Source organism: Scomber japonicus, chromosome 1 (genome assembly GCF_027409825.1).
Source record: "Scomber japonicus isolate fScoJap1 chromosome 1, fScoJap1.pri, whole genome shotgun sequence".
Taxonomy (NCBI): Eukaryota; Metazoa; Chordata; class Actinopteri; order Scombriformes; family Scombridae; genus Scomber; species Scomber japonicus.
Window position 1 is genome coordinate 13,523,632 of NC_070578.1, and position 27,410 is coordinate 13,551,041.

Here is a 27,410-nt window from a genome sequence, read left to right on the forward strand (position 1 = left end):
AGAGGAGTCATGCAGCTACAGCAGTGAATTTTGCTATGCCAGCTTCCAAGTGATCCCACAATATTAAAGCTTCACTGAGTAAAACAAACTGCCCTCCATATATCTAAGAATACATATTGCATAGGATTATAGCCATGCTATACAGTTAAAGAGAGAAAAAATAGAAAATAAAAATTAATGAAATTGGGAAATATAAAAAAAATATTTCTTTCACATATTTCCTATCATTTGAACACTCATACTGTAACATATACAAGACATCTAAGTTACTCTCAAAATAAGATAAAAATAATACACATATTTTTGTTTAGATAGTTAAACACACATTATTCATTTTCTGTAATCACTCTCAATTAGATGTAAATACTGCCAGTCATTGAAGCCCTTGCTTCACAATAAAAGTTCTTTTAAAATTGGACTTCTTGTCACAAAATCAAACATATTTTAATTACAATGATATGCTGTACAAATTTCAAGAAATAAATATATATATACATATATATATATATGTATGTATGTATATATATATTACAGTCAGTGAATGAGTATGTGTGTCCCAAACCTGACTGCCACTACATATATATGAATGATAAGGATGACTCCATAAAAAAGGTAGTTTTGGATGCAAAAAAAGCCACACCAGGGATAACAACAGAAGATGTCTATTCTGAGTATCCTATTGCGTAATTATCTTGCATGCATTGTACATGATATGTAATACAAAAGGGATCACCTCATCTGAGGACCATGATAAAATTAATAAAGGAGACATCAACAGCACATTAAAAATGTGTACACCTTTTGTGGTGGTTTTCGTCATTATTCGTCATCCTGAAATCTCCACGTAAGACTGAATAAGGCATGCTTAAGACAGCCATTATGTTCTTTTTGTTGCCAGTGTTATGCTGATATTGTTTCTCGTAAAATGAGACAAGATGTGCTTTTTTTTAAAACTGCCTGGAGCTTTATCCACCTCTGATGCCTTCATGTAGCCAAAACTGCAGTTTAGACATCTCATCTGTGAAGGAAAAATCAAGAGAAGGCGTGACTATGGATAATCCTTGCAGTGAGTTCTATATTTAGCCCCCACCCCTTACAACAGACTCTTACTTGAGTAAATAGCTTATTTTGTATTCCTCTGGCGAATGTTTTTGTCCTTGTGGTTGTTTGTTGAATTTGTTTTCCTAGGAAAGAAGCAGTTATGATTTAGTGACCTACATGTATAGTGATTCAAATTACAGTACAGAGTATTTAAATAGGAATTATATTATATTTGTAGCTATGAGAAATTGAGAATATTTATGTACTTACATCGGTCCAACTGGTTCATCATCTTTGATACGAGGAGAGGACAGAGGGGGAAAAAAGAACACAGAAGTCAAATAGAAGATAAAGGAAAAAGGAAAATACCTTGCCTTTACTACAATTAGCATGTATTGTTTTGCCAACTATGTGTATATGTTCCAGAAACTTGAAATTTACTAGAAATGGGTTATCACATCCTCTAAATGTTATTGTTCTGTGAGAGAACAGATTGCTTTTGAATCATGGTGCGGTACAGTCATGTGCACTGGTGGGAAGCTCTGACATCATGTGAGTCAGCTGCTAAACAGCATTGTATGCACAAGCTCTGTGTCTAATAAACAGACTCAGAAGGAAAACATTAAGCAAACACAGGAGTGACAAGGATACGGTGAGTTTTGTAGCTTCTTCTTTTCTCATTAACAAATGTTTTGGGCACTAAAGGCTGCTTGGGAAGTGGCAAAATCCCATTCAGAAAAATATCATTAACTGCAAGCATGAGAAAATGGTCAGCAGTGACTTATTTGTAGAAGTACTGAAATGTATTTAACAGTTTATTGCCAAACATTCTAAACTTAACCTCATATGCCATCTGAATCTCATGGGGTTTCTGTTCATTTCAGACTGAGCATATGTGTAGGAGGGGTACAGATGGCTCACTTTAAACCATCTCTTAATTACACTCAGCAATTTTATAGTGATTTTCAAAGGGCCTAGCACACGGGTGTGATATTGTGACTGATTTGGCATAAAAACATGGGTCTTTCAGCATCTAGTGATTTTACCAATTCCCTGCAGAACACATTGGTTAATATTTTGTTGCATCATTTCAATTAAGAATAGCAACATGACATTCATAAAAACACATTTTTGAACAATGATTTCCTTGCACATAAATTGTCATAGTTTCTCACAAGACAGCAGTGCAATAACTAACATTACAAAACACTACAAGAAGAGGAACTAAGTGAGAATAGTGAATATTGCTGCATTTAGTGACAAGTTAGTTTGGAAACCCACAGCCTTGGGGTTGACAAGGTGGTTGGTGTTTGGCATACAGATGAAAATGTGTCAGTTACCATCACAGTGAGATATTTTGCATGCAGTTACATGTCTGAGATAAGCAGCATTAGCAGCATTCCATGGCATTAATATGGAGCAGATTATGGTAGTTATAATGTTAGACAAAAAAACATGATTCTGTGATCACTTGGAGAAGGAACATCTGTCAGCATGTCCCACTGTTTTCACACCTCATATGTATACACATCACAAAGGCTATGTTTACCATAATGGCTCTGCAAGCACATAACAAATGACAGATTTTTACTGTGTGAGACTACTTGAACATCGATAATCTAATCAGTAATTCAATTCAATCAACTGTAACGTCAAACTATAAGTGCCAGCTTAAAATGTCTGTTGTTTCATAAAGTGAGCTGCTATTTAGCCAAATTATCACACAGCAAAATCTGGGATTTTAGCAACTGGGTTTTGAAGCACAGGATAGAAAAATGTCAGCCTCTGCCTCAGAGCTCTTGGTTGTGGAGTATAAAAGTGTTCAAACACAGCTAAGCCATCAAGAGAACAGAATTCATAATGCGCACAGACAGGGGCCAAAACCTCCGGGAATACGGGATGCTAAAAGGAGATTTAGAGAGACTGCATCGTGAGCTGGGAGTCCTCATTGCTGATTTGAATGGCATAAACACGGCAAATATAATCCACCTTAATCGCTTCATTTTTCCGGTAGATGAAACCAAACTAGAGGCCATGCATAGAGCTTACTTGAGCTGTGTGTGTTTGTATTTTAAATAAGTATTGTATTGTAGTAAAGCATTTTTTCTCTGTGAGCTACTTTGTTTTGTTTCTATTTTGTATATAATTGTTTTAATAATTAACAGCATTGTCATATGATTTAACTTTATGAATAAAACAAATATAATTGATATATTCAATTATAGATAATAACAGATCATCATAATACATGTTGTTAACCACCATAGTGTCTGAACAACTTCAATAAAGAAATCAATTCAACATTAAATAATGGTTAAAAATGAATGACATTTTTTTTATTTAAGAAATGGATTCTGGTACCTATTATAAACCAATAATAGGTACCTATAATACTTAATTATTTGAAACATCTGTTAATTTAGGAGCCTATTAAATGATGAATATATTTAAGTCTGTCAGTCGTATGGGAGAAACAGCATTACATGTGAACAGTTGAAGACATTGACCTGATCTAAAACAAGTGTGTCTACTTCATATTCCTTACACATTTTACTGAGTAAATAATATATGTTTGGACAAAGTGGATGAAAAGCAGGATGTACCCTGAAGCGTTCTTTGGTCTGTATTACTGTGCTCTGTATTGTACAGCTGTTGCCCAGCTGAAGTGATTCATATTAGTGGGGAGGCTGTTGTGGTTTTAGTATAGTGTGTTAACGTTTGATTCCAAAATAAAAAGAAGACAAAACCACATGAGTAAAGGTCAGACACAACCTTTGGTGACTGGAGATGCCTTTGGGCTTTCTAGACATTTTCATCTTGTCACATTCTTACCACGTGATTTTTGTCTGCCTCCTGAAGCATGGGCCATTTCTTTTGTTAAATGCAAAGGCTCAACTCGCTTATGGGCTACTATATTTGGCAGATTTCAAAATAAAAAAGAAATGCATGAACTACTAATACTATGACAGAATTAACTAAATAATTGGACATTCTGCAGAAATGCTTTATGTAATTTATTATCTTTCCAATATTTATGCTTTATAATGTTTATCTTTTTATATTCTGTTTCTATGTGTAGTATTTCTTTGTCCCTTAGATGTGGCTTTGACATTTAGGTATAATGTTCAGCCCCAAACTGCTGATGCCTACATGGCCACCACTGGGCCCTGAAGCCTTTTTAGTACAGGGTGAGCCTGCCTGCCTGCCTGCCTGCCTGACTGCCTGCCTATCTCCCTGCCTGCCTGCCTGCCTGCCTGCCTCCCTGCCTGCCTGCCTGCCTGTCTGCCTGCCTGCCTGCCTGCCTGCCTGTCTGCCTGCCTGCGTGCCTGCCTGACTGCCTGCCTCTCTCCCTGCCTGCCTGCCTGCCTCTCTCCCTGCCTGCCTGCCTCCCTCCCTGCCTCTCTCCCTGCCTGCCTGCCTGTCTGCCTGCCTGCCTGCCTGCCTGCCTGCCTGTCTGTCTGCCTGCCTGCCTGCCTGCCTCCTGCCTGCCTGCCTGCCTGCCTGCCTGCATGCCTGCATGCCTGCCTACAGTGCACCTTTCAGATCATAGGTCAGTGTGTGTGATGTAGTAATGCTCAAATTATTTTGCTACTTGCATATGCCAAGTTGGGAAATATACAAAATACATATCTTCCACTAATTTCCTTTTATTTGAACACTACTGCAACATATGCAATATACAATATATTACTCTCATAATAAAATCACGCTAATAAAATCAACCTAATAATTGTGAAATACAGTAACTAAATGGATGTAAGTTGGGGTTTGGATTTGAATATGTGGAAGTTCAATTGAATTGATATTGCGGAATCAGTTGTATATAGTTGCTACCTTTTTGCTAAAACTTTTCTTACTCTAGTAATGAGTTTGAGCTTGGCATTAGGACTGCTAACATAATGACACAGGCAAGAATTTTCTATTAGGATCAGTTGAGAATTACACAACTAAACATTTTTTTTTATCTATAACTCACATTTCATTTATATCTGTAAACATAGTTGTGATTTATGTGGTAAAAAGAATCTTGCTTGGACTTTTAATATGGTTTAGAATTATGGCTCTTGAATCCATGCCTAAACTATAAAATGAGAAGAAATTGCATTATATGGGTTCAGTCGAATGGCAGTGAAATGAATAGAGATCATTTCATTCTCATTTCACTATAATTGGTATAAAAGTTAACTTAATCAAAATGTTAATCTCATAAGCAAAAGAAAAAAAAATGCCATGTGTTTGGATGGACTGTAGGCTCGTAAAAAACATAGAAATTGACAGGGGGAAAAAAATCTCTGGAACCATGCAGAATCTCTCACTTACCACCCGTTTAGATTATGTTGCCATTTGGAAAGAAGGAGGAAAAGAATAGTAACCAATTCAGTTACATATCGGGACTGATATGCAGGTTTACCAGCACGTAGCTAAACCCACATGTTTATAAGCATTCTTATTCTGCTATCATTATAGAAACAAATGTGCTATTACCATTGCCATTAGTACGAAAACACAAAGAGCCAACTCTTGGAAAGGTTAGCTGTGGGACCCCTGTTGTTAACCTAATGTGAATCTGTAAAGGTCATGTTTGCATGCATCTAATATGTTGAATGTGTGACTTATATGTGACAATGTCCTTCCTTTCTCCTTTTGCCACACCGCTCAAGAGCCAAGGAGGCAAGTCCTTTGATAGTCAGTTGGCCACTACAGATATGGCAAGCTCCTCTCATCATGACATTTGACTGTAATGTTGGATCCAAAGTCCTTCTGGAAAAAGAAATGACTGGACACTATTTATAGTTGCTGAAATGTCTAATCTGACACTTAAAAGCAAACCAACCAGAATTATTCTTTAGCTTTATTTCTTAGTAGTGTCAGTACAGTTTGTATACTACATGTACTTACAGTAATGTATTAAGAATAGTGTAATGTTTTTAAAGCAAAGATCAGACTCCAGACCAAGCACACTGAATATCACCATAGTGTGGAAGTGGTGTACTGTAATTCAAACATAAAACTACTTTCATGGTGTATTACAGCATACTGCAAGTAACAAAGTGAAAGTTTTCTTACCATCAATAATGTCATCTGGCCTCTTGCGTTTCTCGTACACAACGATGATGACTACTAGGATTATAATTTCAGCTAGCACACCCAGGAATGGCCAAAGCGGTGCAAGATTGCTTCGCACCCGTAGGATAGTGATCTCAGCAGTGGTCCCAATCACATTAGTGGCATTGCATTCGTATTTCCCCGGATCGTTCTCTCTCTCCAGGTTTATTATGTTGAGCTCGGTGTAGTTGTCTCTATTAGTGATAAAGACGCGTCCAGTGGAGTTGTCAATATCCTGGAACACAATGATAATTTCTCCAAGTTAATTAAAATGTGTGTGTGTGTGTTTCTCTGTCTCTTAATTTATAAATGCAGTATATACATATACCTTGTAGGATGTTCCATCCACTATATGCCATGTCCAGGTGGGATGTGGGTAACCAACAGACTTGCAGTAAAGCATTGCATTTTCCCCCTCGTTTTTATTTTCGCTTCGCTTGTGGCCAGTGATATGAGGTTTTGCTGAAAAGGTAAAATAAATAAATAAAATTGATCAGTTGCAGCTAAGTTGGCAAAAATGAGACATCCAAAGGAACGTTTTAACTCCTACCAGATGGCACAAGTAAGGAAAGCATGATTAGCTGTTCTGGGTAAGGTAATAATGAGTATTATTCAGCTGTCTGTGTAAGAGAAAAGGGTGCAATTAAGATTCTCTATAGCTGGGTTGATTCACTGAAGCAGCAATACTTTCAAAAATCATACAGTCGTATACACTGCATCATTTAGTTTAAGTCACATGACTTCATTCAGTATCTCACGCACGTTATTGAATTTGTGTTGTATTATTATATGTATTGTATTATTATTATTATGTTTCTGGACTATTTTCTTCTTTTAGGGTGTTTTAAATCAGTCACACACAAAAAAACCTTATGTGTGTATTCATTTTGCATCCAAAGTCCAATTTTTTATTAGTGTAATTGGTAATACAACACCCAATCATTATAAGACATCACACATTTTTTTTAGCTGTCAAAACTACAGCTCGTATGAGTCATTGACACACACTTGCTGTCAAAAGCTCATGGGGGCTGTATTTGCTGAATGCTTACAAAATAATAACCCTAACATAAACTGGTATTGTGTTTCTATTGTGTTTTTTTTTCTTGTGGTAGGAGATATTATTATTTTTAAGAAGTAAATATCAGTTTATCTTAAAATATACACATAATAGCCCAGGATGACTTCTCATTTTATCAGAAAGATAGATGATATACATTTTCATACGGCTCTTGATAAAAAGTGCAGTTTTGGATGTGAATTTATTTTGTGAGCACCGATACCCCCCTACCCAACACCTGCAATGGGGGAATATCACTCTGGAAACAAAAAAGTAAAACATTTCAGCACAATTCATAATGAAGTCATGGAAGAGGGAGATCAGTATGATATGAAAGTCTCCAGATGTTCTCATTCATAATATTTCCAAAGTGAATTCCATAAAAGAGACATTGAGCCAAAGGAGAACTGTGTAAATTGGCTCTGATTAATGAATGCACTGAGGATGAAAATGCAACACAAAGCTTATGAATTAAATAAATTTAGGCATATGGGATAAAGCGCTGCAACAGATGCCAAGTCAAACCGCTCCATCAATGGAACAGAGGTGAGATGCAGACTCTCCATTTAACTCTGCACAGCATCGGGAAGATAACTGTTCCTGCTTTTCCACTAATCCTCAAAATTACAATAATTCCTTCCATGCAATTAAGCAGGATAAGGGAGAGGCCTGGAGTGAGCATTTTTCAGCTGCGCATGGATAATAGAGCAGGAGAGGTCTGAGCTCTTTGGTGACATCACCCCACTCTAATTATGGCTCACATGTGCTCCCTTAGCAGGGGGAGTGGCCAAACTCATTTGTGCCTTATCCTGGCTGCATTATGTCAATGACTGACAACGCAGAGACAACCCTCAGAGTGGCGCTAAAACAGGCAGAAACCTCCATTTCATACTCCTGCGATTATTAATCTGTTTGTGCTAGACAGAGGTAACGTGACGCTGAATGAATGTGAGAGCAATGTGTGAGGAGGATCAAGGTCAAAGCTGTCAGAAAGAAGAGAAAAAAGCTGATTAAGGTGACATCAGATGTTAAAGAGCCATTAAATCAGATCCTTTATTAGTCGCTTTCCGCATTTTACTGAAGTGTGAAGTAGCTTAATTTTGTTATTGTGATGATTTTTTAAAAATTATACAAATTTAAACAGATTTTTTTTAAGGATGATGATATATTATCAATATGAAACATTTTATAGAGACATGTGCTTGACATTAACTGCAATTTTAGAAATATAAGGTACCAAATATGTATCTGTGGTAAGCTTAGTATCACAGACAATAAACTCCCCTCCTGCCACAGAGATGGCTGGGACCGGATTCAGAGCCTTAATCCTACAACATCACAGAACCCTCCATCTGTTGCCTCTGAGCTGAGTCCTGCAAGAATGAGTGTGCCAAGGACACTGTAGGCGAGGGATCTCAGTGAACTGCTGCCAGAAGCGCAGTGCAAAGCTGGCTAGCATAACAGTGAGCTTGCTACCTGGGTCATAAAAGATCTCAAACACCTCTAGAAAATCACAAGAGCATTTAATGCTTTGTGTAAATGCTGCAAAGATTCCTACTCTTCAAGTAAAAACATTGTTATTTAAATATCTTTTTTTTTTTTAATGTAGTTCAATTTTTTAAGGAAAAAATCATGCATCATCAGTTTAGTTTTTATCCAGAGGACAGATAGCAAGCCTCAGCAGTCACAGGCCTGCAGTCTGGTGATGGCTAGAACACTTCAGTTTGAATGGCGATGAGTCCCGTCATCTCACAATCCAGTGAAAGCAGAACACACACGGTCATCACCCATGTTACGCAATCAGGCAGCGCTTTAAGACAGCCGCGGAATATGAGGCACGGCATGTTGAGTATGCACCATAGCCATGCCACAGCAAATTGGCTTACGCACTACACACAGAGAAGCTTCTCTTGAACAGGGTTTCACTTGCCCTTTCTCAGAGAAGATTCCATATTCAAGTTGATGGCTTCGCTGTCAGCTCGTATGAAACCAATACATTAGGTCTTCGGTTAGCTTTATAGCCATTACAGAGACTGTTCACGTTGAATTTCATCACTGAAGTCTTTAATTGCAATAAGTATGTAAGGATGCCTCATAGGATATCTTGTGTTTTCATGTTTCGTGAACATGTGCAGTGCCTGTCCATTTTTGCTAGACTGCAATCTCAGTGAAAGCCAAGAGTGACAACAGCCTTAGGAATGCTCCTTGTCATCACCACTGTACCGGATGAATTAAAACATCTTTGTCATCAAGGACTCTCTGCACTCAGTTTTAGATGATGAACTTGTCTATGACACCTTTGGAAAACCGCAGATGACATGGTAAAAGCTCAAATTAATGCCAGGACTTTTTCACAATCTAATGAGTTCAGTGTTGTACATTAACAGTTTTTGATCAGAAAGACAAATGTTCAGTTGTTTCATGTCACAGAGGAATCTTACCTTTAACTTCAATTGTAGAATTAGCATTTGGTGCGTAGTCAAATGTGTAAACACACTTGTATTCTCCAGAATCATCTGCCCGTGGTTTATTGATTCTGCAACAAAACACAAAACAACAACTTATTCCATAACCTTAACTTACTTGTCACATGCATTGTAAGTAGTCAAGTAAATAAAGTCAACTAATTTTAAGCTTAACTCCAGTAATTAGTTGGGACTATAGCAGTGAGGGCCTAGAGGACCTCTGAGCCCATGGGAGACAAAATGTTGGCATTATACTGTTATATTACAGAACAGCAGCTCTGCATTCTGCGGGGAAGGGCACCACAGGCATTTTAGCTGTAATCTTCAGAGTATCACTGATGTAATGTGACAAGGAAGTGACCAATTGGTCTTATCTTGTGGCTAGGGAGAGTCTGTGGTATGTCTACAGGGGCGACAGTAGCTTTGTGCTCCAGTGGTTATAGTGTATGACAGCAGGAACTAACGACTAGTTGGTACTTGAGGCTATGATATAGTTTTTCATTTCTTGTTAGATGCACAGGCATTGATTTAAGGCATATTATGATCTGTTGCATCATTTTTTGAAAATCAAATGGATGAGAATGTCAGAAATGACCTCAGTATTGATCGTAATCAGCAGCAGTCCTGGGATATTTTAAACAGGGTACCAAATTCAGCAGTGTTCTTAATAAGCTCTGAATCATTTGTGCTTGTTTCAGCGTATCACATAACACTTTACTTAAAGCAAAAAATCATCTGAAGCATGCACTTGTACTTATAAGATACAATGCACTGATATATATAGTAGTTTGCTAGTAAATCATATATACATACATTTGTTGAATGTTGCATCATGAACTACGTAGAGCAAAATGACATAGGTTTGGTATACTACTTGAAATAAATAGGTGTTCATAGCTCAGTAATTGTCTCTGCAACTGGCTGAAGATAAGTACATGCAGCCTTACTCTATTGACGTGTTCCCTCCATGTCTATAGAAAATGTCTCAGCTAGCCTACACATTTACCACTGAGAATAAGAAAGTTTGCAACACTGGTCTGAGGTCTGATCCACTTTCAAGCAAGTATCTATAGTTCGTTAGCCTAGAAGAGAAACAAACCTTTAGTTACCATTTCTGAAGATGGGAACATGACTCTCATTTCAAACTGAAACCCAATCAGTGTACTCCATTTGTCCTAACAATGTCAAGTTTGCCATTATTTTCTGACAAGAATCCTGCTAGATGCCCTCTGTTGAGTCAGATATATGACTATGCAACATTACCTCAGCTGTGCTTTTTGCTTGCATAGCCACTTCTATTTTACATGAAGCATTGAGATGAATTATAGACACGTATTATACTTTCAGTCACTGGGAGCACTTATTGTCTGCATTGTCCTCTCTCCTAAGCTGTCTGTCACCTGTAAGCTGTGTTCCTGTGCTCTGTCCTTGTATTAGGGATCTCCTGTCCATTCTTCATCCAGAAGCTTTCTTTGTGGGGAGTGTGGGCAGTGGTGAGGTTACATAGCAGGGTAACGGGTGTGCCAGAGCTGTCCGCTGACAGGATGATTGGACCAGAGGCACTGATCTTTGGTTCTGGAAAATAGAGACAGTCAAACCTTTTCACAGAACTGGGGCTCAATGCTGTTTTAATGCTTCTTCCCATGCTGTAGTAGCTGTAGGCTGTATGCTGTTTATATATGATCTGTGTAGGTGGGTGTCTATAAAGTGAAGACAAAAACGCACGCAACAAACAAATAAAAGACATAAGAACATCAAACAGCTGGAATACCTTGTGTCAACCAGTTGTTTTCATAGTGTAATAATAGAGTAATTGAGTGATATTTTTGGACGAAGCTGAGAATTGGAGTGCTTAAAATGAATGATTAAATAATACAGATTAATGTTTCATCCATATTAGGAGAACAAAACTTAACCACTACCAAAATATCTGTGTTTTAGACAAACACAGACAATAAAAGATAATCAAATATTACATTCCTCAGTTATAACATTGCATTTATGGAAATAAACATCTGAATACTGCTGTCACACAGTCTGAAGAAGAACATATGTCAGTATGATATAGCTGATAAAGTAATTTAAGTTTCATTGTAACGGATGCTTGCATGTAAATGTCATCAGAATATTGATTGTAAAATGAGACATATATTTGGGAGAATATAACATTGAGAATACCATTCAAATTTTACATTACTGCTGGATGGTTGTCTAAATCCACCCTCTAAATTACTACGCAATACCAGGGTCCAATTCTCAAGGACATTCAGGGAAGCAGTGTCATCTCAGACCGAGCTTTCCTTTGCCATGAGTAGTAGTAAGCAGGAAGCCTCCTCTACCCTGCCCCTCCTCCTCCTTCTCCCCCTCCACAAGGGCGGGCCAACCATGGCAACGATGGAGCCCCCGAGGGGAGGAGCAGAGAGGAGCAGCATCATAATCCTACTACTGGCTGCTGCTGCTGCTTCAAGGCCACTAGCAAGGCAAAAGGGAGGAAAGGGTAAGAAGGGTCACTTAGACTATTGGCAAGTGACTTCTATTAGCAGTCATGGCACCTTCTTTCTGCAGTTGTGTATATTCACTTGCTAAGGGGATATGTCTCCCCTCCCCCTGTACATCTCTCTCTACCCCACCAAGCACAACCACATGTGCTATTAATAGTATCTTTGAGACATGCGTACACACACAACATGAGGTACATAAATTAACATTTAGCAAACACGGCACAGTGGTCCACAGGCAATTTAACCAGAAGGTTGTTTGTAGGACACCTTGTCACAACTTAAAATATGGTAACTGCTGGATAGTATATCTCCATATCAGAATGTAACCAGATATAAAAGATCTAGGGAAGCCATATACCCCCCTTTCCTCTTGCTGATACACTAATAATCCAATCTAATAATGCTGCATTTAGACTGACATTGTATCCCATTAACCAATAAAAATTACATAATGAGGGATCCTACTTTTTAAATTATTTCCTCATAAATACATTTTTCCCTTTTACATCAGCTGGTAGTTTATGACAGTACTAGTTTTAATTTGATGTAAAGTAGAGCTACTTGTTGTTGCATGTTGTCATATGTTATGAAATCAATTAAACTTGGCAACAACTTGGTAAGACTTGCAGTATTATGTCACTGTAAAAAGCAAGACAGGTCTCAAATTATGACATTGTTCCAAATTACACTTCAATAAGAGTCAGAAACTGTGGTGCCACAGAGAGAAAAGTGGGCCTCCTGAGCACGTGGTTGAGCTAAACGATTTATACCACATACACTTTATAAGGATATGCATTTTCCAACATATTCTCATGTCCAAATTAGAATAACACATGTTTGTATTACTTTGCAAAGGAAAAAGTAGTAGTTCCATACTAACATAACAAGAAAGCAAAGTCACACAAACATGTCTTTACTCTCAAAATCCACAGAGATCACTGTAAACAGTTAAAGTGACACTCCACACAAAATGTGTGCATGCTTAGTATGAAATATGTATCACTTGTAGACTTGAAAATTGACATGTGACAAGTTTTATATATATGTACATAGATATATGATAAATATGAAGTTAACAGTGGGCAGCCAGCCAGCTTAGCATTGCAAATTTACTGAAAATAGGTGGAAACAGCTAGCCTGGCTCTAGGAAATCACAACTGTTAGCCAAGAAATAGATTGAAATATTCCCTTGAAAACCATAACATGTCTTTTTCACACTTTTTCACAGCTTTAGGTGCTGGAAGGCAAAATTGTACTCTTTGGACAGAGCCAGGCTACCTGTTTCCCACTGTTTACAGTCTTCATGCTAAGCTAACTCATTTTTTCTAACTCTTGGAAAGAAAGCGAATAAGCCTATCTTTCGAAAATAGTACTATTCTTTTATTAAGAAAACTGTCAACTTTTTGATGGTTTCAAACTCAAAAGAAAGACTGAGCATCACTTTAAACACATGTAGAAAGCACATGTTAAAAAGATCTCTGGTAGATTTCATCCATGCATGCATATTTTTTGGAAAATTCAACATTAAAACTGAAATTACTTGAAAATCCAAATGTCAAAAAGAGTAGTTATTACAAACATTTATAATGGAAATGAATTATTGCATAAATACACTGATTTAGAGTATAATGATTTGGAGCAATTCACAAACTAAATTAAGCAAAACTAGAAGGCCAACAAGGCATTCAGACTTCAACATGTTCCCCCAACTACAAACTATACATTCACATAAATGGGCTACGATGTATAGCCTGTTATATACATGTAATAACTTAAATATTACATGTATATGCAAAGAACATTTACTCCTCAGTAATGACAGAATATATTGAGTAAGGATTTGAATTGCATGTTTGAATTTTCTTTTTTTTTAAAGTAGGAAACAAGTAAATAAGTCATCTGTCGCTGTCCACTGCACTTCTCTTAAGTTTAAATTGCATCAGCGTCACACCTATTTAAATTGTGCTCACACAGACATCAAAATTTGTCAGTCCAATCTGAAGAGCCATCAAGAATCAGACTCCTCTAAGCTTCTCCGAGAGCTTCACTATGACTAACATTCCACATAACACTGTGCTCCAGTGAGCAGAGCACTGAAGCATGCACAGATTAGAAGGGTCCAGTTGAAATTCACTTTGTTTGAATGTTTGTGTGCACAGAGCAGAGGGTTAAAGGATATAATGTCATTACTGATTCACAGTCACACTCTTAATGGCTGAGAAGGCACAAGGTTACACAATGCACAGGAAAGTCCAGAGATTATTTTAAGGAAAAAAAATCTGTGTCTCATCTGAAAGAGAAATGAGACACTCAAGGCCCTCGTGTGGTCTTATCCTTTATTGGATTACCACACACAAATTTGAAAGTAATAAATTATTGCTTTTATCACCAACGAGTTGACAGCAGGACTCACTCTTTTATACCTTATGGGATCCCTCCTTGTGTCTTCTTACAGTCCCATTTACACTTTGCCAGAGTGAGAAAGCCAAATCAAAAGCACCTTTACTTCAAAGCACCACTAGGTTTCCGCTGCATTTAGCAGGCAGGACTCTGAAGTAAATAAAACAATCCATGCAATGCAAGAGACACAACATTTTAAGAGACTAACTATCACAAATAAACCCAGGAATAGGGAATGGGTGAAACTAGTATACAGAGAAAAAGATAATGATTAGAATATTGCAAAAGGACACATGAGACAGCAAAAGATTGGTGCAGAAGGAAAGAGGGAAATGCAGATAGAGGCCGAGTAAAGTTCCTGGGTTTGTGGTCATTTATAACAAGGTGCTTAAGTGATTTTGGGAGAGACAGGGAGTTTCTGAGTTCAGTAGAAAATAAATATTTATCAAACCAAATAATTAATCCAAATTTAAAAATAATGAAAGTAAAATACAAATGCAACACTACCACAAGGGGTTCAGACAGAATATTTTTATATTAAAGAAGAATAACGTGGTTGGTGTTTGTTTTATTTTTGCCTGGTCAGTGACCGCTGGGGAGGGAGAGCTCTTGAGAGGTGTTACAGGTAAGTAAGGTTGGGACAGGGTTTTAGTAGTTCATTCACCATCTAGGTACTACAGGACATAGACCACTCACTCTGTAGCACCGAAATGGTGGCCTGAGCGCGGATCCAGGTGATGGCAGGGTTTTGTCGGAGGTCATTGCGCTTGGGGTCGTTGCTGGCCCGGCACTCATAGGTCCCAGAGTCCTCCAGTGTGAGGCGAGTGATGCCAAGCACACTAACCCCATTGGCACCGTATGCCGTGTTGATAGATACCCGGCGCTTGCGGGCTCCGTCCCACAGCTGCTTGAAGGAGTCGGCTCGGTTGATCTCGGCATACCACCACTGGATCTCTGGAGTGGGGTTACCCACCACGTCGCAGTACAGCTCAAAGGTGTCCCCCGTAAGCTTAGTCTCAGACATTGGCGACTTCACAAACCCAGCTGGAGACGAAAAGTGTATCGGGATTGCAGGGAAGGAAACGGTAGAAGAGGGATAGAGAAGGAAATTAAGTGGGATCATAGTACATACAAACAAAAGAGAGGGTGATTAAAGGCAAATGAAAAAGAAGCAAGCCTTAAATCATTGATAGGTGAGAAATGAAAAGGTTAACGATAGTCTAAATACAGTCCGTTCAACGTCAAGATTCCAAGGCCATCGACCTGTCAGACAAAGTCATAGTCAACCAGTCCTACGTCCATACTAGTAAGTAGGGCTGGTGTCTTGTCTCTTTCTCTCTCATATTTAACCTTTCATGAGCTAATGCTTGAGGAAACTGTGTAGACATTAGTTACAATACACTGAAAGCAGTACATGTAAATCACATCTTTCCTTAACATTTCACAACATTTTCAGTGAATATATGATGAAGGAAAATAATAATAATATTAGGCATTCTTCCGGAGTTGAATCAGTCTCTGCCGATTTCCAAACAGTTTGTTTATCAGAGCTTTTTCAAGTAGGTGAACAATCACCCAACCCCAACATACTGTGTTGCAACAATCAGTGGCACCACTCCTACTTGACCTCATTGAAATAAAAACTTCTCACAAGTGTGCCATGTGTTTGTTAGTGTTGAATAAAAAGCAGCTTGGAAATTCATTTGCTTTGTAGGAGAGCCAGCAGCACCTTCCTTCACTTCTGTAAATGTGAAATCTATGAAAGCCCAAAGAAGGTTCTGAGCCCAGTCAACAATAACCTATAACCTCAAGCACATGAATGTATATTTACCTTGGGTATGACATTCTTTCAGTGTTAAAATGAGAGTCCTCTCTCAACGTTAAAATGTCCTTTTGTCCCTTCACAGGACAATCTTCCTCCATTCTAGCTCTAGAGACTCTGTCAACCGTATTGGATAAATTTCAAGTGAGATTTATGACCCAGATCAACCTATTTATATTCTTTATCAACTCCTCAAATTTAAAAAATACTGGAAAAAAGGACTTTTCTACAGAAAAATGAAAAAAGACACAATTTAATTTAATCAGTTTTTAAGGAGCTGAGACAATCCCATGTCACCCAAATTATCTTTTTCTCTTTCTAACCCTATGCTTAATACACACACCAACACTTATCCTTCCCCTTTCTGTTTTTCACTCTGGCGTGACTTCAAATAAGGACATTCATTAGATGTGGGATTCAAGCCAAGCCTCATAAATTAAAGCAAGTCTTGGCTTGAATGTCTGTGTTCCTGAAAAGCAAAAGTTTAATACAGTGTGAAAGGATGTAATCATCTTGTAACCTATATATTTTAGTCACAATGCAGATTGTAATGGTCTGACAATGAACTCTCTGTGATAAACTACAGTTGGGACATGTTCCACCACTACAACACAATGCCAGAAGGAGTCCACACTAGGGTTTTTGTTCAATTTATATCTCCTAGGAGAGGAGAGGCATTTTTTCCATACATTTCTTTCACATCACATGATTTCTGAAGTTTAGTGAGAAAATCAGTGTAGTCCTTTGTGAGATTTCATAGTGAACTGACCAAGATATCTTCAACACTGTTACCAGAGACAACCATATTAGATCAGTTTGTCTCATTCATGTAACAGTTAACCCCTGTGATGGTTGGGTGAATCACCTGAATAAACCATGTAAACAATGCTTTGCCTTAAGCCTCCTGCAGTACTCATGAGTAGAAAACATCCACTGGGAAACTATGCAAGAACTGAAGAAGAGGCCTCTTAACAGCTGATCCACTGGACGCAGCAGACCGCCCGCTGTGTCACCAGTTCCTGTGAGGACAATGCTATGCAGAATATAAGCTAAATAACACCTGTCCTGCTCCATCTGCTACTACAATTAAAAATTTGGTGTCGTTTGACTTGAACTCTCCAGTTAAACTATTAGAGAAGTTGGTTAGTGCAATGATCGTAGCCTTAATTCATTCACTGGTAATTACGTTATCATTCCGACATTTGCAAAATATGCATTTATCAATATGTCATTGTCTGTGACTTAAAGAAGACTGTGACTTCAGACGAGAGACTGATACAAGTGTTTCTGTGTCTTTTTCTGGCACAGTTTAAAACACAGGAAATGGTGCTCCGATCAAAAAAAGTGTTTTATATTAATGAATGTGGATGTTGCTACAGTTTTCTCTACCATGAATCCTGCACAATTTGTAAATACTATTGTATGAGATTGTATATGAATGATTTTTTCAGACATTTTTTGATATGGTACAACAATTTCCTGTTTCTATCAGTAGTGCAGAGTGCTGGAGTCTGTTCCTAACACACGTTGGGTGAGAGGCAGGGTTCATCCTGGACACAAAGCCAGTCTGGTACAGGGATAACACACAAATTCACACTCACATTCACACCTACAGGCAATTTAGAGTCACCTGTTGGCCTGACACTGATTTGAACCCAGGGTCTTTGTGTGCCACTAGTTTCTTATATAACTGGCAGTCAAAGTCTTTTTGGTGAAGCAAAAAGTAGCAAATTAAATAAGACTTTTAATAGTCTGTGTTCTGTATGTTCATCATGCAAATGTATTTATTTCACTTCCACAATAATAAATACATTTGAATATAGATCCCAGTTCTCATGGTTATTTTTTACCTAAAATTTTCAGGGAAATTGTCTCAAATAGATGTAAGTGTATGTATGGATGTATAAACCTAATCTATCTTAATCCATATCAGCTCTCGCTGGTGACGGCAGAAATCAGGTCAACCAGCTTTCATTTTGGATGAGTAGGACTTTAAAAGCAGTTTTTCAAAATTGACTTACTGTCACAGTAGAAAAGGATCATTCTACCAGCTTCTCTGTGAACACTGGAAGACTGAAATGACATTTTGAAATCCTAAACAGTTGATTTTTGCTTTTAAACCAAATTCACTTTACATAAGTAACACATGTAAACCTGAACATGCACTGTACATTCCTAATACATAATGTCACTGGGACTTAGGCCACTGGTTGTTAGACAAATAAACCCCATTTTTCTCACATCTGTGGACTACCTCACTGCTGTGTGGAATAGGAAACACATTTCATTTCTGAAAGAAGTGGAATTCACAATAAAATAGGATTGATATGCATTATAATCACAACTCTGAATGTACCATTCTGTGTCTGTGCCTGATTTATGCTCCTGTTCCACATCAGTAGTTAGCCCAACAATACACTGCCAGCCCTAATGAACCTCATCTAATGACAAATCACCTGGACCACAGACACTGTTCTCTGCCACCCCTGCAGCCTGTCAGCTGTAAGCCAGATGTGCTTAAATAAATCAGAAAAAAACACTGCCTTAACTCTGGCCTGGATTGCTGAAGAGGAAATGGGAACAAAGAGCCTGTAGTCTCTAGAATGTTAGACTATGTGTTGTGTCTAAATACAACAGCTTACAGGCCCTCCTTGATCTGTCTGTCCTGCTCTAAGTAATGTATCATAAGTACATGAACAGATAAGCCTGTGGAAGCCTGAGGAAGGAGTGTACACTGCTACAGTATTCATCTCAACCCTACAATAAAGCCAGTTACAATAATCATTGTATTGAAAGTTTAACTGCCAGGTGAACATAAATACCATTAACAAGGTTTTCCATGGTTTATGTCATTGTTTTTAATGCACAAGACACAATTTAATCTAATCCATTTTTAAGGAGCTGAGACAATCCCATGTCACCCAAATTATCTTTTTCTCTTTCTAACCCTATGCTTAATACACACACCAACACTTATCCTTCCCCTTTCTGTTTTTCACTCTGGCGTGACTTCAAATAAGGACATTCATTAGATGTGGGATTCAAGCCAAGCCTCATAAATTAAAGCAAGTCTTGGCTTGAATGTCTGTGTTCCTGAGAAGCAAAAGTTTAATACAGTGTGAAAGGATGTAATCATCTTGTAACCTATATATTTTAGTCACAATGCAGATTATAATGGTCTGACAATGAACTCTCTGTGATAAACTACAGTTGGGACATGTTCCACCACTACAACACAATGCCAGAAGGAAATAGCCTCTCAGTCTCCACACTAGGGTTTTTGTTCAATTTATATCTCCTAGGAGAGGAGAGGCATTTTTTCCATACATTTCTTTCACATCACATGATCTCTGAGGTTTAGTGAGAAAATCAGTGTAGTCCTTTAAGAGATTTCATAGTGAACTGACCAAGATACCTTCAACGTTGTTACCAGAGACAACCATATTAGATCCGTTTGTCTCATTCATGTAACAGTTAACCCCTGTGATGGTTGGGTGAATCACCTGAATAAACCATTTAAACAATGCTTTGCCTTAAGCCTCCTGCAGTACTCATGAGTAGAAAACATCCACTGGGAAACTATGCAAGAACTGAAGAAGAGGCCTCTAAACAGCTGATCCACATCACTGGACGCAGCAGACCACCCGCTGTGTCACCATTTCCTGTGTGGACAATGCAATGGAAGGAGTGTACACTGCTACAGTATTCATCTCAACCCTACAATAAAGCCAGTTACAATAATCATTTTATTGAAAGTTTAACTGCCAGGTGAACATAAATACCATTAACAAGGTTTTCCATGGTTTATATCATTGTTTTTAATGCAGTGTTTGCAAAGCACTGTGATCTGTAGTACAGCCAACAAAATCCCCACACTTAACAATACATGGATTTTAGTTACAGTAGCACCATGGAAACAAGTAAGTTGCCCAACACCAGTCCATGACTCCCAGCCATGTGAAAATACATTGGTTGATAGGACAGAGAAATAGTGAAGAGAATTTAGAAAAAGGAAAAAAAAGCAGTCTTCCTGCTAGGAGATGTGTCTGAGGATATTAGGTGCTTATAACTTGTGTTTCAATGCACAATGCCTAGAGATATGCAGAGTAATTAGCATTTGTTTCTTTTCTCTAGAAACATCTGGGCCCATCAAGCTCACCACATAATCCCAGAGGGTGAATCCAAGCCTATCCTCCTACACTGTTAAAGCAATATTTCAATTTGACAGAACATTTACTGTGGCATCCTTTACTATGATTATGGGTATGGCAGTAAACTGGCTTGGCACATGACATAGACAACTACTGTCAACCATGCATACGTGCTTATAATCACAGTAAAAGATCAGCTTTAAAAAATGTCCTCCAAGGTGATGGCAAATTAAATCAGAAAAAGGAAGAGAAGACCTGAGCCTGATTTAAATTCAGGCTGCGGGAGTCTCAGTGGAGGAAGACGAACAGAACAAACTACAGAACACTCGACCAATGAGCAGACCAATTTGTGTGTTGTTTAAACTAGGTGCTTACACTGGCAGTGAAAACAAGACAAAAAGCAGCCAGCACTCATTCATTTCAAAGCTCTGCTGAGAAATAAGTGACTAAGAATGGAGCTACGGATGATGGACAGATCTCAGTAACTTTGTGACAGAAGAAAGATGAATTCAGAATTCTTTCTGCAAATGAGCAGGAATGCTGTCAACACGTCTATCAACATAAGGGCAGATGAGTTGACTTTAGTTCCATTCAGTGTGTTATTAACAAATGCAAAAGAAGAAGAAAAAAGAGATGATGATCACATTTTTACTTAGTTGTCTTGCTGATATTTTATCTTACATGGACATCGGTAGAAAGAAAAGGGAATGGAAAATTATGTGGGTTTTTAGGACTGAAACAAACATAATTTAATTTTTTTTTTTTAAATATTTATTTTCATATTAATTGTGTATTGTTTAATTTGAAATATCAGTACAATATAAAAGAATTTCACAACAAGTCCTCCAAATTAAATGACCAAATTCATTCTTTGACCTTGCACTCCAGAATGACACAGTAGCTTTTTTTTCTTTTTTTTTTCTCTGGCACAGGACATCATTAATCTGTGCTTTCCAAAACCATTCTAAATCTATTTTAAAAATAATAATTTATGATGTGATGATACTATAAAACAAACAGCAGTGTCCTGTGGCAAAGACCAGTGTGGGGTTATACTGTCCCACCTGACCCACCACCCCCAAATGAGGAAATTTGTTAACTTGTATAGACATCATCTCAGTTGTGTCATTGCTCTGGGTCATTATTACTACAAAAGCTAAATGGCATCTGTCACCCAGACAAAATTAAATGTCATTTTTGGGGCGAGTGACATTATGACCTATTGTACTGTTTTTCTGAGGACAGTCTCCAATTCCACAGCAACTAAAATGATGTCTTCAAACAAAAGTCCAAATGCAAAGACAATAAATGTATAACCACATACAAGCAGCAACCTCTCACGTTTGCTTGGAATATAACAATATATTTTATGTCACTATCACTGAACTATATGTCACTTGGACAGCTGTGGCTCAGAAGGTAGAGGCACTAATCAGAAGATCGGCAGTTCAATCCCCTTCTCCTCCAGTACGCATTTCTAAGTGTCCTTGGGCAAGATACCTACATTTCCATCGATGTGTTAGAATGTGTGTGAATGATTGGATTCCTCCTGACAAGCATGGTATGGTAGCCCCTGCCATCAGTGTATGAATGTGTGTGGGAATGGGTGAATGTGGCATGTTGTGTAAAGCACTTTGACAAAAATCTCCATATATAATTAACAATCAATCACACAATCAAAAGTGTTTCTATGCATGTTACTACAATTTAACACTCCTACAACTATCTGTAGTTTGTATAATGCCCCAACATTAACAAAATGGACAGCAGTGCCTGCAAGCTACAGCTGCACCACTGGCTGCAAGAGACTACACACATGATCATCATCACTGGCAGTGTTAGCACGCAGTTACACATGTACACTTCAAAACAGGATATAACAAGTCATAGGTTACCATAGGAAGTAATAAAACAGGCTAACTTTTAGTTATATTAAGTGAAAATATCACTTTAAATAATGAACACAAACTATAATACTAACCAAGTACACATTGATGTAGTGGTTGGTTGTCAACTGGTCATAATGAGGGGTTGTTGCATCTCAAAATGCAGGATTTGCAAAAGAAGATTATAAGATCTACGATTTAATACGTGCAGAGGTGTAGTTGCCACAGGGGTTTGTATGGAATCTAACCGAGGAGGACAGACATTTATGAGTGGATGGTTTAACAGAAATGATTCAACGCACAATAATGAAGTCCTCCATGGTGCCACATTTGACAAACACGCTTCAGCTCATTTTACTCCCATGTGACATGTGCACAATAGTACTGCAAAATAACCTGTAGTTTTCTGTGATAAGCTTTTTCTGAGCCTGTATATAAGTCACAGTCATTACAACCTACATACTATACCGATGTAGGTAGAGAAGAGAGAGAGCTCCCCTGAGGACTGACAGCAAGTCACACACAACCACCATGCATCCTGTGAGTGAGTCAGCAGCCTGCCTACAACCTGGATCCCCGACCACAGTCCCACAACACAGACAGAGAAAGCAGCGAGTAGGAAACCCCCTAGGGCAACTGAACTGGTTACATGCTAGGCGGTGTGTGTTTTTGTGGCTCAGGAGGTAGAGTGGGTCATCCACTAATCGGAAGATTGATAGTTTGTTCTGCTCCAGTCCACCTGTCGAAGTGTCCTTGGGCAAGATATTGAACTCCAAATTGGTCCTGAAGGCAGTGTCGTCGCAGTGTGTGAATGAGTATTAGATTAAATCCCCTGATAAGCAGGTTGGCATCTTGCATGGCAGCCTTTACTGTCACTATATGAATGTGTGTATGAATGGGTGAATGTTGACATGCAGTGTAAAGCACTTTGATTGGTTATATAAATGCACTCCATTTGCCATTTATTAGAGTTAGTAGGTATGGATGCATCTGTGTTGTACCTGTATGGTACAATGGTAGATATGTTCAGGTCATTTGTATGAAACCATAAATTGTATTTGGGACAATTGTTTATATTTCAATTTCTTTTTTTTGATGAGGAAATTGGTTGTTTTCCTTTGTCACATGCAGGTAGAGGCCAATCATAGCCGAACATGTGTTTTCAGATATTCTGGCTGGGTTCAGGGCTCCTTTTGGGTGAAAGTTGACTGGATCTACCCTGGGAGTGTTGTCAGGCTCACTAACTATCTCCACTGACTTCAAATCATAAAGGTGTAACTTGTCCTGCCCAAACAGGAGCCACAAGAAAGAAAGAAATGGTGTGAGTCAGAGTGTCGTCAGTCATGCTCAGCGTGCAGACACCTACACAGGAAGAAGACTGGAATGAGAACACAACTGAGAACACCTGTGTGAGTGTCAGAGATCAGCCATAGCATCCAGATAATTTGTCACGATATGGGGACAACCATATGGACATGTTTTGTTTTTGTTGTTTCCTTCACTCTCTCTACTTTTTTATCTCCCTGAGGGTAGTAACTTTTTCAAACTGTCTAAATCTGAAATCTTCATATCCTCTTTGATCTGTCAAAAAGTTAAACAACTCTAAAGGGCCATATTGTTAGTGTTCATGTAACAGCACAATAACTACAAATCCCCTGTGCTTTACCTGGCTGCTAACCCATTTCTTTAGATTCTACCATTGATGCTACCTTCTAAACATCCATTCTATTCATTTCAGTAAATTATAAAAATCATCCCTTTTGAAATGAGTAATGTATTTGACATAGGACATAACCAAAACAGTTTTTACAGTCTTTCTTGTTTAAGCACACACAGACCAGGTTTAAAAGTTAGCTGGTGAAAAAAAGATTGCATTCATAAGCTGTAATTTTGGGAAATCTAACCAAGAATTCATTTGCAACTGCATTATGAAGTAAATATTCAGCCATGCTAGAATGAGTGTAATAACATAGATGCATGGAAGGTGGGTGATTAGTAAATGGTATGTACAGTAGTAATGTAAGAAGATCTGTCAAAGAGGCTGTGATTGTGTATACAAGGTCCTGAGCACAATGATGACAGAGTGCTTGTAGTTTTCCTCACTCACAGTATCACATCACTGATATACCTTATCTAATGTCACTGGAATAAAATATTGGTGTTGTTTAAAAGGCTGAATTCCCAGAAAAGCAGGCATTGGGACAAGCATTTCCATTTCAGTGATAATAATACTTGAGTCTGTCATTCAGATCACAAAAGAGAGGCAACAGTTTGAGATTTAAATCCCAATAACCTCTGTGCTGGGTAGAAATGCTCTAATCCCATCCTCTAATCACAACCAGCAAACACTTCCTACTTCTCTTTCAGAGGTCAAAACAAGGGAATTCAAATGATTTGATCTAAAAACCCAAGCAGCACTTAGATAGATATGTCAAGGGACACTGATTACCATTATTGAAATAACACGATCATTCTTAAATTAGAACAGCCTCACCTCCAGAAGAGTCTGTTTTCGACTGCTAATTGATTTCTGCAAGAGTGACAAATGCTATTCCCCCAATCTCCTGCATATTATTTCTTAGCTTCGGCTGGCATGAGCTCCTACTGTAGGTATGAAAAACAGGCTTGTGTCTGCAATGTCACTAGTTAAAATGCCCAGGCAGATGGGAACAATGTGGTCAGGCATAAATGAAAGTAACATTTTTGAGTATTGTCTCTGAGCTGCCCTTGTGCACCATGCTTAACCTGAGTTGTTCCTGTAGAAGAGCCAGTAGTGCAGGGCTGAGGCTAAATTGGGGAGCTTCCAGCTGTGAATGTGTGTTAAGTGTGTGAATGTGAAGCGGGGCGGTGCTGAAAAAAAACATAATGCGTGCGCAACAAAAGCCTTTCCTGAACATATCACTTTTTTTTTTTTTTTTAAATCATCCCTCCCCTTTACAGTTGTGTATCAGTATATGACTGCAGTGTGCTTTATACTGTGTGATGCTGCCCCTAATCAGTGCAGTCCATATCAGATTTCACAGTAGGCAAGTATGACTCAGTGTAAGAGCTGGCTTGAGTCCGACAGCATATTTTCCAGACTCACAAATGTACCATTGTCCAGAGCATAGAAAGAAACATGATAATGGACAAGTTGCTGCATTCTATACATGGTTCTATTTATTGAATGGTTTTCTGATTTCAAAATGCAGAATTGGCTTCTATTGATAATATTTCTTGGTATAAGTGGTATAAAGAACTAGAGGGACACATATTGGCACAAAACTGTATACTGTACTTGCCATATACATTGTAGTGCATGTGGGCACAGCCTTCACTACATTATGTCTTTGTACTTTGCACTCAGTCCTAAGCAACAGCATACCTAGATGCTCTAATCAGTTACATCAACACGAATAATATAAATAGTTAATTCCTAACATGCAAGTAATAATATGAGGTCATTATGCTACAGCAGATTGTCAACAAGGCATCCAAAATCATAGGCAACCCATTTCCCTCGGCTGAATCTCTATACATAGTCACTGAACTGTAAAAAGAGCAAAGACAATCGTCTCTGACCCCTCACGTCCTGCTCATCACCTCTTCCAGTCCTTTCCTCAGGGAAGGGCTACAGGTCACTGCTCACTAAGACTAAACGCTTCACAAACAGCTATTTCTCTTAGATATCAGGAGGATATCCTCTTCAAGCCCCCTCCTCCCATACCATTGACATGCATTACGATGCACCAACTGTATATGGTTGTCTTATGTTTCAGTGATTATATGTTGACTGTATCCCTGTATTTTGTCATGATAATATTAATTGTCTGCTGCTACAAATTCCACCAGAATTGGTCGTGTGGCTAATAAACAATCTATCTATCTATTATTCACGCAGACAGTGATAATATAACAACAGTGTCAGCACTTGGAGCAGGCTACATGGTTCGTAGGGGGAAATTATGTAAGACAGAAAAGCGCTCTTTCGGGTCAGCCCCAGCCACCTGCTCAACAGTCTTTATTTTCTTTACATAAAGATCACATCATCTCACATCAGCTTAAATAGTTCACAGCCACCTAGCAAGTCTTTAGAAGGCTGTGCAGCTGTGCACAAGGAGGCCGTCCATTAAGAGTTAATGGATTCACTTTCACAAAAGGACCTTAAAGCCACAGTTCTCTGTGCTGTGTCGCGGAGGTAAAAATAGAAACGAGGCAGAATGGACGGATGCTATTTACAGTCCTCCAAATATCTGTCGCAGAAACCGGCCACCTATAGTAGGCATACTTTTCCCTGAACATGAGAAAATAATAATGGTGTGAATTCCCTCTGCTTCCCAGATGCAGTGATTAAATCTCATGCACTTATAATTATTATTCTCCCCACGTCACTGCCTGAACTCAGTACTATCACAGGAAAATCTAGCATTGCATAAGAAGCCATGCACTGATTACCCTTAACCTGAACTGTGAGAGAGAAATGAAATGGCTTTTGGATGCATGCAATGTGACCAAATATCAACATAACACTTACTGTAGCCTATTACCACTATGATCAAACCTGTAATTACTGAGCATGAGGGAGATGAGCTGTGAATTTTGAATTTCTACATAAAAAGAAGATGAAGCACCAACACATGTAGTGTGTATCAGTCTGTCTCCTACTGACCCCTGGTTGTATGTGTGTGTGTGTGTGTGTGTGTGTGTGTGTGTGTGTGTGTGCGTGTGTGTGCGTGTGTGTGTGCATGTGCATGTGCATGTGTGTTTTTCTGTGGTGTGAACTGGGCCCCAGTGAGTGGGCACTAACACTGGACAAAGACCACAGGAAGTGTTTGGAATGCCTTTGCTTGAGCTTTATCAAACAATAGAGGGATTATTGAATATTTGATTTTCCAGATAGCAAGATCAGAAAACGCCTCACTGTGTGCTCGCACACGCTTCAAGCACCTCGGAGAAATTAACAAAGAATAAAGAAAGTAATCCAAGGGATAATATTTTG

The 27,410-nt window shown here is 38.4% G+C and overlaps 1 protein-coding gene across 1 annotated transcript in view; it reads right to left on the reverse strand.

Moving 5' to 3' along the window:
• Positions 1-616: 616 nt before the first annotated feature.
• The window catches only part of nptnb (neuroplastin b), a 28,701-nt gene continuing 1,907 nt past the window's right edge, over positions 617-27,410 (reverse strand). Inside the window, exons 2-9 of the mRNA XM_053339055.1 lie at positions 15,270-15,617; positions 11,073-11,247; positions 9,649-9,743; positions 6,476-6,609; positions 6,109-6,382; positions 1,312-1,333; positions 1,111-1,184; positions 617-1,018 (exon numbers count right to left, since the gene is read on the reverse strand). Coding sequence (XP_053195030.1) covers positions 1,124-1,184; positions 1,312-1,333; positions 6,109-6,382; positions 6,476-6,609; positions 9,649-9,743; positions 11,073-11,247; positions 15,270-15,617 — 1,109 coding nt within the window. The 3' untranslated portion in view covers positions 617-1,018; positions 1,111-1,123. The remainder of the gene's footprint in view (positions 1,019-1,110; positions 1,185-1,311; positions 1,334-6,108; positions 6,383-6,475; positions 6,610-9,648; positions 9,744-11,072; positions 11,248-15,269; positions 15,618-27,410) is intronic.